The sequence below is a fragment of the Syzygium oleosum genome, unplaced genomic scaffold (assembly GCF_021117445.2).
Source record: "Syzygium oleosum isolate NSW1041296 unplaced genomic scaffold, Sole_v2.1 Sole_v2.01, whole genome shotgun sequence".
NCBI classification, from domain to species: Eukaryota; Viridiplantae; Streptophyta; class Magnoliopsida; order Myrtales; family Myrtaceae; genus Syzygium; species Syzygium oleosum.
In genome coordinates, this window is record NW_026607485.1 from 6637552 (window position 1) to 6649779 (window position 12228).

At 40.2% G+C, this 12228-nt stretch overlaps 3 protein-coding genes across 3 annotated transcripts; all 3 read right to left on the reverse strand.

Moving 5' to 3' along the window:
• LOC115685055 (histidine-containing phosphotransfer protein 1-like) lies at positions 1-1607 on the reverse strand. Its single transcript, XM_056318247.1, has 6 exons — positions 1442-1607; positions 1155-1285; positions 876-944; positions 656-727; positions 437-509; positions 1-311 (listed from the first exon to the last, which is right to left on the reverse strand). The coding sequence occupies exons 1-6, from the start codon at positions 1505-1507 to the stop codon at positions 243-245; spliced, it is 480 nt and encodes a 159-aa protein (XP_056174222.1). The 5' UTR covers positions 1508-1607; the 3' UTR covers positions 1-242.
• A 1490-nt stretch (positions 1608-3097) lies between these two features.
• LOC130134477 (histidine-containing phosphotransfer protein 1-like) lies at positions 3098-4496 on the reverse strand. Its single transcript, XM_030610049.2, has 6 exons — positions 4390-4496; positions 4159-4289; positions 3957-4025; positions 3683-3763; positions 3443-3515; positions 3098-3316 (listed from the first exon to the last, which is right to left on the reverse strand). Exons 1-6 carry the CDS (start codon positions 4453-4455, stop codon positions 3257-3259), a joined length of 480 nt encoding a protein of 159 aa, XP_030465909.2. The 5' UTR covers positions 4456-4496; the 3' UTR covers positions 3098-3256.
• Positions 4497-10692: 6196 nt separating this feature from the next.
• Positions 10693-12011, reverse strand: LOC130138614 (histidine-containing phosphotransfer protein 1-like). The gene is made up of 5 exons (XM_056313140.1): positions 11946-12011; positions 11674-11804; positions 11465-11533; positions 11214-11285; positions 10693-11056 (listed from the first exon to the last, which is right to left on the reverse strand). The coding sequence occupies exons 1-5, from the start codon at positions 12009-12011 to the stop codon at positions 10693-10695; spliced, it is 702 nt and encodes a 233-aa protein (XP_056169115.1).
• Between the last annotated feature and the right edge of the window lie 217 nt (positions 12012-12228).

Genomic DNA, 12228 nt, shown 5'->3' on the forward strand with positions numbered 1-12228 from the left:
AAAATTGTCACTCGAGCTTTATTAAATACCATATCCAAAGTGAAATGAGGCTGAGCCCCTTTTAAACCGAAAAAAGGTTAATTCATATGAAAAAAAAACTAAATACCTTGTAAGCTTGTTTACTAGCATTCAAAGCCTTATTAGTTGCTAACACTACACATGCTGAGCCTAAGAAGTATCACATAGTAGCATCTAAATGCTGCTTCTTCCTCTTTTTCTTCAAAACATGCCCACAGTGGCCATCAAACGCTTGGATTGATTGGTTGCATTTTGGGGAGCGACCCGCCAGCAGCCACAACTTGTTGCTCCAGCTGCAATTCAAGTTTGAAACAAGGCAACGAATATCAGAATGATTCACGAAGGTAGATTGAAAAATTAGCGGTCTTTGAAGTCGATCAGTTTGAAAGAAATCATTAAAAAGTACGTATATACCCACCTCGAAAAGAGCTTCGAGCTTGCTTTTCACAAGGACAAATTCTTGTTTCATTTGTTGCAGACATCTCAGGCACCTGTAATGATCTTAAGGTTTCATAAGATCATTCTGTTCCTATGTTCCCCACAATATTTAGGGCTAAACAATTTGACACTTTTTATCGGAAAAACAAAAGGCAGATACCTTCACATTCACAAACAAAAGATATCGGCGAGAACTCACCCGCGGATGTTTTTCTCCTGACAGAAGTTTTGGAAGACTATGCAGGCATTCTTAACTCTCGGTGCTCCTATGCTGTCAACCAAAGCTTAAAACTTTAACTTTTCTAATGAGTTGCCACTCTTAGGAAAAGCAATTAAGTGACATTCTACCAGAAGAGCTTTTTTTAAATGAATAAAAGTTGACTCATTCATTTGAAGAAAGGAGGGAACTTTATCTATACCTGCAACTGCTGCCCTTCATCTTGTGTGCTTGAGCATGTGCCCTTTTGAAGTCCACATTTTGCTGAGTTCTATATTATAGAGAGAGAGAGAGAGAGAGAGAGAGAGAGAGAGAGAGAGAGAGAGAGAGAGAGAGAGAGAGAGAGAGAGAGAGAGATTAATGAACTTTTCACGGGTTAAGCAAACAAAAATATCCCAGGAATGCTGAAGAGATAATGAAGAGAGCATCAAGAAACGGAGCAAATAGGGGAAGAAATAAGTAAGATGGTTGGTGTGTTTACAGATCCCTGGAGAGATCATCGAGCAGCTTCTCAGAATCAGTGAGGAAAAGAGACACCACTTCCACTACAAAACCTGGGTTGCTCTCATCTTGCAGTTCATGAAGTTCCAAGTACTGAGAATCCAGAATCCCCTACTCTCGCCCAAAAGGCCAATAAAAGCACATCACAAAGCAAAAAAGAGAAAATCAACCTAATGCAAGAGAGAGAGAGAGAGAGAGAGAGAGAGAGAGAGAGAGAGAGAGAGAGAGAGAAATACTTGAGATTCTACATGAGTTTGAGGTTCGTACCTCCTTGAACAGGGAGTTCATGTAATCAGTCAACCTCCCCTGCATTTGCATCAGACCCACATCCATGCTCTAGTCTGTTGTTTCTCTCACCCTCCAAACAAACACAAACTCTCACGGAACAAGACAAGATAGACCACTAGCTGGTGGCTTTAAATAAAGAAACAGAGAAAAGTTTTCCAGAACCTGTGGAAGAACAGTTCAAGTGGAGGATATAAATGCTAAAGAAACCCTCAAAGTTAGTTTAAATTGTATCTTTAAAAAATTTCGTGGGATACTTATGACTGTTTTAAAAGATTCAGTCGTTACATAAATCCTAATACACTTGTTCACATGTGTTCACGTGAAAGATCGAATTTTGAACTCGTATTAAAGATGAATGAATGCATGATTTAATATTTAAATATTAAAAGGGTTTGATTCATGCTTCCCCTCCTTTTGTATGTGGCCCACACACTCGCCTGACCTAAAACTGACAAAAAAAAACACAAGAAAACCTTATAATGACATCATAGCATCCGTAAATATATATTATATGTCCAAAATGGTCTAAGTAAGACCTTAAAAGGCTTTGTCCAAACTCTAGGACGTAAAACTCGGAGTATTCCCTGAGGTGAGGGAAGAAAAAAACAATTCTCTAACTTGGAGGGCAAAAGATTGCATCTATAGAGCCCGTCATCAATGAATGTCAAACGGACAGACCGCAACGGCCTACGTTTATCTCTGCTTTGGTGAGGTTCCCTCTTAATCAAATATCAAGAATCCAAGGCAAAGTTATGGTTAGAGGGAACAAGAAAGTTTACAACTTCCGTACAATGATATGGATATTGATACAAACGCATTGTATAGAAAGTTTTAATGATTATTTATTATATTATGTATGAAGAAAATTCATGTCTTGTGAAATCACTAAATCTTCAAGAATTGGAAAATTCTTCTAAAGGAGGATACTAGAAATTGCAAAACAAGGGACTTATAGAAAATGGAAATGTACCGGTATAGAAAATAGAAGTTAGAGGGAGAAGGGTGGGCTTATTTGTGGGGTTTAGAAAGGGAGATAGTCAAGATTGCAGAAAAAGTTTAAATTGCGGTAAGACTTTGAATTAAGTAGATTAGAACTTTTTTCTAAAAGGGTCGAATGGAGTATCTTTTATTTATGAAATCACATATTACTTCTTCTGATTTTTGGTAGAGTAAATAAAGCATGGACTTGAGCAGGTCCTTAAAAGGATCAAGGAGAGACAGTAAGGAATTCCCCAATATGATGGAGAAGGCGAATGAAATTTCTATTATTTATGAAAACCACATTAGATTAGACAAAGCAAGAGCGCTTACTTGTGTTAAATAAGGGGAAAGAAAGTAGCTGAGTGTTTTGTTCAGGAAGAAGGGACATAGAAAAGTGAGTGATCTCCAATTATGACAATGACCGACAAAAAACGAATGAATTATTCTACTCGAAAGAGGCAATACATAGAAAATGGTCGAAATTGATAAGTGATAATGCCGTCAAGTTCATTGTACAACCCCTTTTTGTTTGAAAATTCTAATGTATATCTAACATAGAATTTGTATGATCTACAGATTTCGATGATGCTGCAAATTTTCACTCAAAATTTATTAAATATCATTTCGAAAGTGACAGTAATTTCTTCAGACTGTTTGGATCCTATGAAAAACTAAAAACCTTTTAAGCTTGATTACTAGCATTCAAGCTTAGTAGTTACTAACATTACAAATGCTGAGCCCAAGTATCTATCATATTAGCTTCTATAAGCTTCTTCGTCTTTATCTTCTTCAAAACATGCCCACTATTGCCTATCAAAAGCTTGATTGCAGTTTTGGGATCGACCCACCAGCAGCCACAACTTGTTGCTCCAGCTGCAATTCGAGTTCGAAACAAGCCAACGAATATCAGAATGATTCACGAAAGTACATGGAAAAATTACCAGTCGTAGAAGTAGATAAATGGAAAGAGATCATTAAAACGAGTTTCTCTGTACCCACATTGAAAAGAGTTTCGAGCTTGCTTTTCACAAGGAAGAATTCTTGTCTCATTTGTTCCAGACATTTCAGGTACCTGCAACAAAATTAATGTCTTTCCTCATGATCTTGAGGTTTCACAAGCCCATTCTGTTCCCATGTTCCTAACACTATTCATGGCTAAACAATCTGATATTTTTTATCAGAAAAAGAAGAGGCTGATAACTTCACGTTTACAAGCAAAAGTTTTGGGGAAAAACTCACCCAGGAATGTTTTTCTCCTGACAGGAGTTGCGGAGGTTGCGGAAGGCTATGCAGGCATTCTTAAGCCTCGGTGTTCCTATGCTGTCAACCAAAGTCAACGACTTTCTCATCAACCATTGCACAAACCTTTTTGTCTCTACAATCCAAAGCTTAAAATTTCACTAAAAGCAAGTGAAGGAAGTGACATTCTTCGAGAAAAAGCTTTCTGTAGAAAAGATAAATGAAAAAAAAATTGACTTTTTCATTTGAAGAAAGAAGGAAACTTTATCTGTACCTACGACTGCGGCCCTCTAACCGGTCAACATGAGCGTCTACCCTTTGGAAGTCCACATTTCGCTGAACTCTATACTGGGGAGAGAGAGATTAATGAACTTTTTACAGTATGAAAAACCCAGGAATGCTGAAGAGATGATGAAGAGCAGCAAGAAACGGAGCAAAAGAAGGAGAAAAACAAGTAAGTTGGTCGGTGTGTTTACAGATCGGTGGAGAGATCATGGAGCAGCTTCTCAGAATCAGTCAAGAAAAGAGACAACACTTCCACTACAAAACCTGGGTTGCTCTCATCTTGCAGTTCCTGAAGCTGTAAGTACTGAGAATCCAGAACACCCTACTCCCGCCCAGAACGCCAAAAAAAAACAAGCGCATTACCAAGCAAAAAAAAGAACATTGACGGGTCTAGACTTTACATGAAGATGTGTGACTCTTACCTCTCTCAACATGGAGTTCCTGTAATCAGCCAAACTCCTCTGCATTTGCGTCAGGCCCACATCCATGCTCTGATCTGTTGTTTGTCACCCCCTCCAGACCAACACGCACTCCCACGGAACAACACAAGACGGACCACTTTGTCTTTAAGCCAACAAGTCGTGGCTTTAAAATAAAGAAACAGAGAAAACTTTGCAGATCCTGAGGAACAACTGTTTGATTACGCGGGTAAAGATGCTAACTTTACTTGGTTTTGCGGATGTCGTTGGTTAGTACGGGACCCGGAGCTCTTAATGATGCTTTGGATTCGTGCTTTTATGGTCGCTTTTTGGGATTGCTGCGGGTCTCCTCTCTTTTTGTGCCTTTGCCCGTATAGATAATAGAGTTTAGAGGGCGAGGGATGGGCTTATTTGTGGGGTTCCGAGAGGGAGATATTCAGGATCGCGAAAAATGTTTAAATTACGATAAGACTTTAAATTGAATAGATAAGGACTTTAAGTTAAGTAGATAAGGGCTTTTTCTAAAGGGGTCGAATGGAATTTCTTAAATTCATCGGCGATAACCGCTTACCAATTCCTTTAATTTCTAGTGGATTAGATAAAACAAGAGCGCTTACTTGATTTCAAAAAGGGAAAGAAGGTAGCTAGCTGTTGGTTGAAGAAGAAAGGGGTGCAGAAAAGTGGGTGATGTCCAGTTTGGATAATGACCTACAAAAAAATTAACTATTCTACTCCATAGAGGCAATTAGTAGAATTCGATGGTCAAAATTGATGAGCGACGATGCCATCAAATTTTTTCAATAAAGAGCAGAGATGTGCATAATTACAATGTACAACTCATTTTTTCTTTGAAAATTTCTAATGTACATCGTGCCATTTGAGTACTAGACAGGACTATGCGTGAAAATAGAGCTCTCAAATCCATAACTCTGTCGGACATTGCTCGTGAAGTGATACTCAAGGAAATAATAGTTGGAGATTGGTTGCGTTAACTCAAATGGATTGGGAGTAGGGATAAACAGAATCACATGTCAAACATACAAAAAGTCTTTGGATGACATGAGTTAACAATTAACATGAGCGAGTTGGGTCCTTGTTGATTAACTATCAAACTTGGAACTACTGAGTCCGATATCTTCATGCAATCCTTGGTAAAATGTCGTACTTTTCCATAAGATGTCATCTGATCTGCAAAATATAGAAAAAAATGCTTTTATAATCATGCAACTCAACTTGTTTCGTTAAGAGAGAGTATAGCCAAAAACAAATTATATATAATTATAGGCTACGTGATTATTTCTTTATACAAGCCACTTTTTCAATCAGTGATCTGTCGAATATCTAATTCGATCCTATCAACGATGCAAGAAAAGTAATGGAAATTCGCACAACACAAGAATTTACGTGGTTCAGCGGGGGATGTTCCGCCTACCTATGTCCACGGGGAGATGAGATCTGTTTCACTAATAACGTAGAAAAGTGTACAGCCACTCTTTCTCACTCCCTCCTTCTCTTCTTAGAGACCTGTTTCGCCCTAAACATATATAGTGCAACCCTACATGGCACAAATTACAAAATTGCCCACATAGCCTAAAATATTTAGCTTTTCCATATAACAGAATACAAGACATTATCCTCAACAATCTCCACCTTGGCTTGGATTCTGTAAAGCCACCTGTGAAAGAATATGAAATATAGATGTCTTCATCCCCGTACCTCCATAAGAGGTACACTCCCGCACTTATTGAGTGCGTCCCTCACCTTCAACAGCGAGTTATATTAATTGAGCCCAAACAGGACCCAAACTTCTCAATAGTGACTGGCTTGGTAAAACAATCTGCAGGATTGCTATTTGTGTGAATCTTCCGCAAGTGAATGCTGCCATCTGACACAAGCTCCCTGATTTTGTGAAACTTCACATCTATATGCTTTGTTCTTGCATGAAATAATTGATTCTTGGCGAGATGTATGGCACTCTGACTGTCACAATGTAACACCGCACCTCCTTGCTCTAAACCCAGCTCACGAACCAACCTAGTCAACCAGAGCCCTTCCTTAGCAGCTTCTATAACTGCCATGTACTTTGCCTCTGTAGTAGACAATGCAATTGTGGACTAGAGCATCGCCTTCCATGAGATAGGTCCACCAGCTAATGTGAAGACATATCCTGTAGTAGACCTCCTCCTGTCTAGGTCACCAACAAAGTTTGAATCAACATATCCCGCTAACTCCTTCAAACCTCCGTCGCGACTGAACATAATACACAAGTCTGCAGTCCCGCTCAGATATCTAAAGATCCACTTGACTGCATTCCAATGCTCCTTCCCTGGATTACTCATGTATCTGCTAACAACACTGACTGCATGAGATAAATCTGGCCTGCTACACACCATAGCACACATGAGACTCCCAACTGCGCTAGCATAAGGAACTCGAGTCATCTCCTCAATCTCCTCATGTTTTGTGGGGCATTGCTGTTCAGATAACCTGAAGTGGCTAGCTAATGGTGTCCTCACTGGTTTAGCCTTATTCATGTTGAAACGCTTAAGCACCTTTTCAACATACCTCTTTTGAGATACCCAGAGTTTACCCGCACTTCTATCTCTATGAATTTCCATACCAAGGATCCTCTTAGCGGCACCAAGATCCTTCATCTCAAACTCATTATTCAACAAGGACTTTAAAGAGACAATATTATGCATATCCTTAGTAGCAATGAGCATGTCATCAACATAAAGCATCAAAAGAATAATCGAATTATCATCTGACACTTTAAAATAAACACAGCAATCATACTCACTTCTCGAATAGCCAATTTGCACCATAAAAGAGTCAAAACGCTTGTACCACTGTCTTGGAGATTGCTTAAGGCCATAAAGTGATTTCTTAAGCAGACAAACGTGATCTTCCTTTCCTGGCACTTTGAACCCGTCAGGTTGCTCCATGAAAATCTGTTCCTCCAAGTCTCCATGAAGAAACGCCGTCTTCACATCAAGTTGCTCCAGCTCAAAATCAAACATGGCTACCAAGGCAAGTAGAACCCGAATGGAAGTGTGCTTTACTACTGGAGAGAATATTTCATTATAATCCACCCCTTCCTTCTGTGCATACCCTTTAGCTACAAGTCTAGCCTTGTACCTTACCTGCTCATTCTTAGACACTGCCTCTTTCTTGCGAAAGATCCATTTACTCCCAATCATCTTTCGCCCTTTAGGTTTCTCCACAATCTTCCAAGTCCTGTTTTTCTGTAAGGATTCCATTTCTTCCATCATAGCTGACATCCATTTATCACTATCAGCATCAGATATCGCATCCTGATAGGAAGATGGATCGCCTGTACCTACTGTGAGGGCATAAGCAACCCTATCCTCAAACCCGAATCTCACAAGTGCTTTGTGAGTACGTTTTCCTCTACCTTCTGCAATGGTGTAGGTATCTTCTACTGTCTCCTGTGATTCTGGTGAGTTACTGGATGATTCCCTTCCTCCCGCTATTTCTGGTTCACCTGACTCCACCCGCACAGTAGATCCTTTTTCACTTCTGCCATCTGCATGTGAACTGTTATTTGCCTTCACCATGTCAGATTCATCAAAGACAACGTCCCTGCTAACCACGGTCTTCCGTGCATTAAGATCCCATAGCTTGAATCCTTTCACACCTTTCTCATAGCCAAGAAAGATACACTGCTTAGACTTTGAGTCTAACTTGGAACGATGTCCACTTTGTACATGAACATAGGCTGGACAACCAAATACTCTCAAACTAGAATAGTCAATCGGATTACCTGTCCACAACTCCTCGGGAACTCGCATTCAATGGTGTAGATGGAGACGTTAATGAGATAGCATGCCATATTAGCGCTTACGCCCGGAAACTTTTACTCGCCCCGCATTCGGCCTCATACTCCGAGCCCTTTCCAAAAGTGTCCTGTTCATCCTCTCAGCTACACCGTTTTGCTGTGGTGTATCTGATGTTGTGAAGTGACGTGTGATCCCTTCAGCTTTACATAGTTCCAGGAATAGTGTGTACCTGTATTCCCCTTCATTGTCTGTTCTCAAGCACTTTAGCTTCTTTCCTGTCTGCCTTTCTACTTCAGCCTTCCACTCTTTGAATTTGGAGAAGACTTCGTTCTTCAGCTTCATGAAGTAGACCCAGACTTTCCTTGAGTAATCATCAATGAAGGTCACAAAATATTCGGCTCCACCTTTTGATTTGATCGGTGTAGGACCCCATACATCGCTGTGTACATAATCAAGTACATCCTTGCTCGTATGCTTCGCAGGTTCGAAACTAACCACTGCTCTGTTTCCAACGATATTTGCGAAGTTCAATTTGCGGCTTTTGACACCTTTTAACGGCTTCCTTTTATGAAGCTCCATCATACCTCTTTCACCCATATGCCCTAACCGCATATGCCACAGATGAGTGTCATCTGTATCGGACTCTACAGCTGTAGTCACAGATGCTCCACCTGTTACTGTACTCCCTATGAGCCTATATAAACTTCCAGTCAACTCTCCTTTCATGACAACCATAGCTCCCTTGATGACTTTGAGAACTCCACCTGCTGCTGCGTACTTGCACCCATTCACATCAAGCGCACCCAAAGATATCAAATTTTTCTTTAGATCTGGAACATGCCTTACATCCACTAAAGTTTTGACTATACCATCAAACATTCTGATTTTAATAGTCCCTATTCCAATGGTTTTGCAAACCGCATCATTCCCCATTAGAACAGATCCACCACTGTATGACCGGTATGAATCAAACCAATCCCTATTCGGGCACATGTGATAAGAGCATCCAGAGTCTAAAATCCATGAATCAGCGAACTGATTCTTACCTGATGATATAGAGAGAAGATCTCCATCATCACCGTCTGAGCTATCAGCCACACTTGCTTGATTAGAAGTTTTCTCGTGCTTTTTCAAGTCTTCCTTTTTCTTATAACAGTCTTTTTTCAGATGGCCTTCCTTCTTGGAATAATAACAAGAGAGTTTTGTTTTACCCCCTCTTGATTTCGATCGACCCTTATTCCCGGATCCCCGCTGGATTGTTCTTCCCCGTTCCTGCTCCTTGACTTTTCCGATGAGACCCTCACCCTATGCCGTAGCTTTGTTAACCCTCTTTCTCGTATCATTAGATAATAGGGCGTGATGACCTCATCTGTCTCAAGCGTCTCCTTTCCATACAAGAGTGTCGTCACCAGATGATCATAAGATGCTGGTAGCGACGATAGCAGTAATATGGCTTTGTCTTCATCTTCCATTGAAACCTCCAGACTTGCAAGTTTACTCAGAATCTGATTGAACGTGTTGATGTGTTCTAACAGATACGAGCCTTCCTCCATCTGTAGAGAGTATAACTGTTTTTTCAAAAACAGTTTGTTCGTTAGGGACTTGGTCATATAGATGCTCTCAAGTTTCGACCACACCTGCGGAGAAGACTTGAGATCCACCACATACTGCAGAACCTCATCAGATAGGTTCAATCGAATGGCGCTTACCGCCCTTTCCTCCATCTCCCCCCAATCTTCATCACTCGTTTCTGGTTTCTTCCCTTTCCCCAGCAGCACTTTCGACAGGCCCTGCTGAATCAGAAGATCCATCATTCTTCGTCGCCAGAGAGTGAAGGTGTTCTTTCCATTAAACCTCTCGATGTCGTACTTGACACTCAAACCCTTTCCTGCCATCTTGATAGCTTGTCGAACCAAGCTCTGATACCAATTGTCGAATATCTAATTCGATCCTATCAACGATGCAAGAAAAGTAATGGAAATTCGCACAACACAAGAATTTACGTGGTTCAGCAGGGGAGATGTTCCGCCTACCTACGTCCACGGGGAGATGAGATCTGTTTCACTAATAACGTAGAAAAGTGTACATCCGCTCTTTCTCACTCTCTCCTTCTCTTCTTAGAGACCTGTTTCGCCCTAAACATATATAGCGAAACCCTACATGGCACAAATTACAAAATTGCCCACATAGCCTAAAATATTTAGCTTTTCCATATAACAGAATATAAGACATCATCCTCAACATGATCGGCATAGTTAATTGTCACTAATTAGCAAAGTTACTTCTAGTCGTCGCTCCCTTTATCAATTGAAATAATTGGATATGCCGAAAATGCATACACCCAAGTTGTCAAGAATGTATGTTCTTGAGGTTGAGAAGTAAGATGGGAGTCGGCATGGCTTTAATAAATTCGAGAGGTTTACGAATGCCAAAGCCACGTTATATAATATAGGTTTAATATGATCTACACAGTTTGACACTGCTGAAAATTTTCACTCAAGTTTTATTAAGTACCAGCAATTTCATAGTTGCTAACATTGCACATGCGGAGCCTAAGAAGTATTATAGTAGCTTCTATATGCTTCTTCTTCCTCAAAACATGCCCACTATTACGATCACTCGCTTGGTTGCATCTTGGGGATTGACCCACCAGCAGCCACAACTTGTTTCTCCAGCTGCAATTCAAGTTCGAAACAAGCCAACGAATGTCAGAATGATTCATAGAAGTAGATTGAAAAATTACCAGTCTATGTAGTAGTTGAAAAAAAGTCATTAAGAAGAATTTATCTATACCCACGTCGAAAAGAGTTTCGAGCTTGCTTTTCACAAGGAGGAATTCTTGTTTCAGTTGTTGCAGACATCGCAGGCACCTGCAACAAAATTCATCTCTTTCCTCATGATCTTGAGGTTTCATAAGCCCATTCTGTTCCTCATATTTATGGCTAAACAATTTGATATTTTTTTATCGGAAAAACAATCGGAAAACAAAAGGCAGTTCACAGACGAGAGATTTGGGCAAAAACTCACTCAGGAATGTTTTTCGCCCGACAGAAGTCTCGGAACGCTATGCAGGCATTCTTAACTCTCGATGCTCCTATACTGTCAACCAAAGTCATGACTTTCTCATCAACCATTGCACATACCATTATGTCTCTACAATCGAAAGCTTAAAATTTCACCAATTAAAGTAAGTGACATTCTTCCAGAAAAGCTTTGATAAAAATAAATGAATAAAAGTTGACTCGTTCATTTGAAGAAAGGAGGAAATTTATCAATACCTGGAACTGCTGCCCTTCAATTGGTGAACATGAGCATCCACCCTTTTGAAGTCCACGTTTTGCTGAGCTCTACATTAGAGAGTGAGATCAATGAACTTTTCACAGGATGAAGCAAACTTAAAAAACCCAGGAGTGCTGAAGAGATGTTGAAGAGAGCATCAAGAAACAGAACAAAATAGGAGAAAAAAAATGACGGTTGGTGTGTTTACAGATCACTGGAGAGATCATCGAGCAGCTTCTCAGAATTAGTGAAGAAAAGAGACACCGTTTCCACTACAAATTCGGGGTTGCTCTCGTCTTGCAGCTCCTGAAGCTCCAAGTACTGAGAGTCCAGAATCCCCTACTCTCATCCAAATGGCCAAAAAAGAAAAATGCACATAGCGAAGCAAACAGAAGAACATTGACGGGTCAACCTAATGCAAGAGCCGAGTGAAAGAGACAGAACCCCATAAGACTTCGCATGAATTTGTGTGATTCTTACCTCTTTGAACACGGAGTTCCAGTGATCAACCGACCTCCTCTGCATTTGCGACAGACCCACATCCATTCTCTGCTTTGATCTGTTGTTTCTCACCCTCCAAACAAACACGAACTCAAACAGAACAAAACCAGACAGACCACTTCGTGTTTCCGCCAATAAGTTGGTGGCTTTAAATGGGGGAAATCATACAAATAGTGCAATATCATGATTGAATTTTTAATTTATTTAACGTAGCTTTTACTCTATTTCTTAATCTTCAATATAGTTTTTGAACTTTTAATTT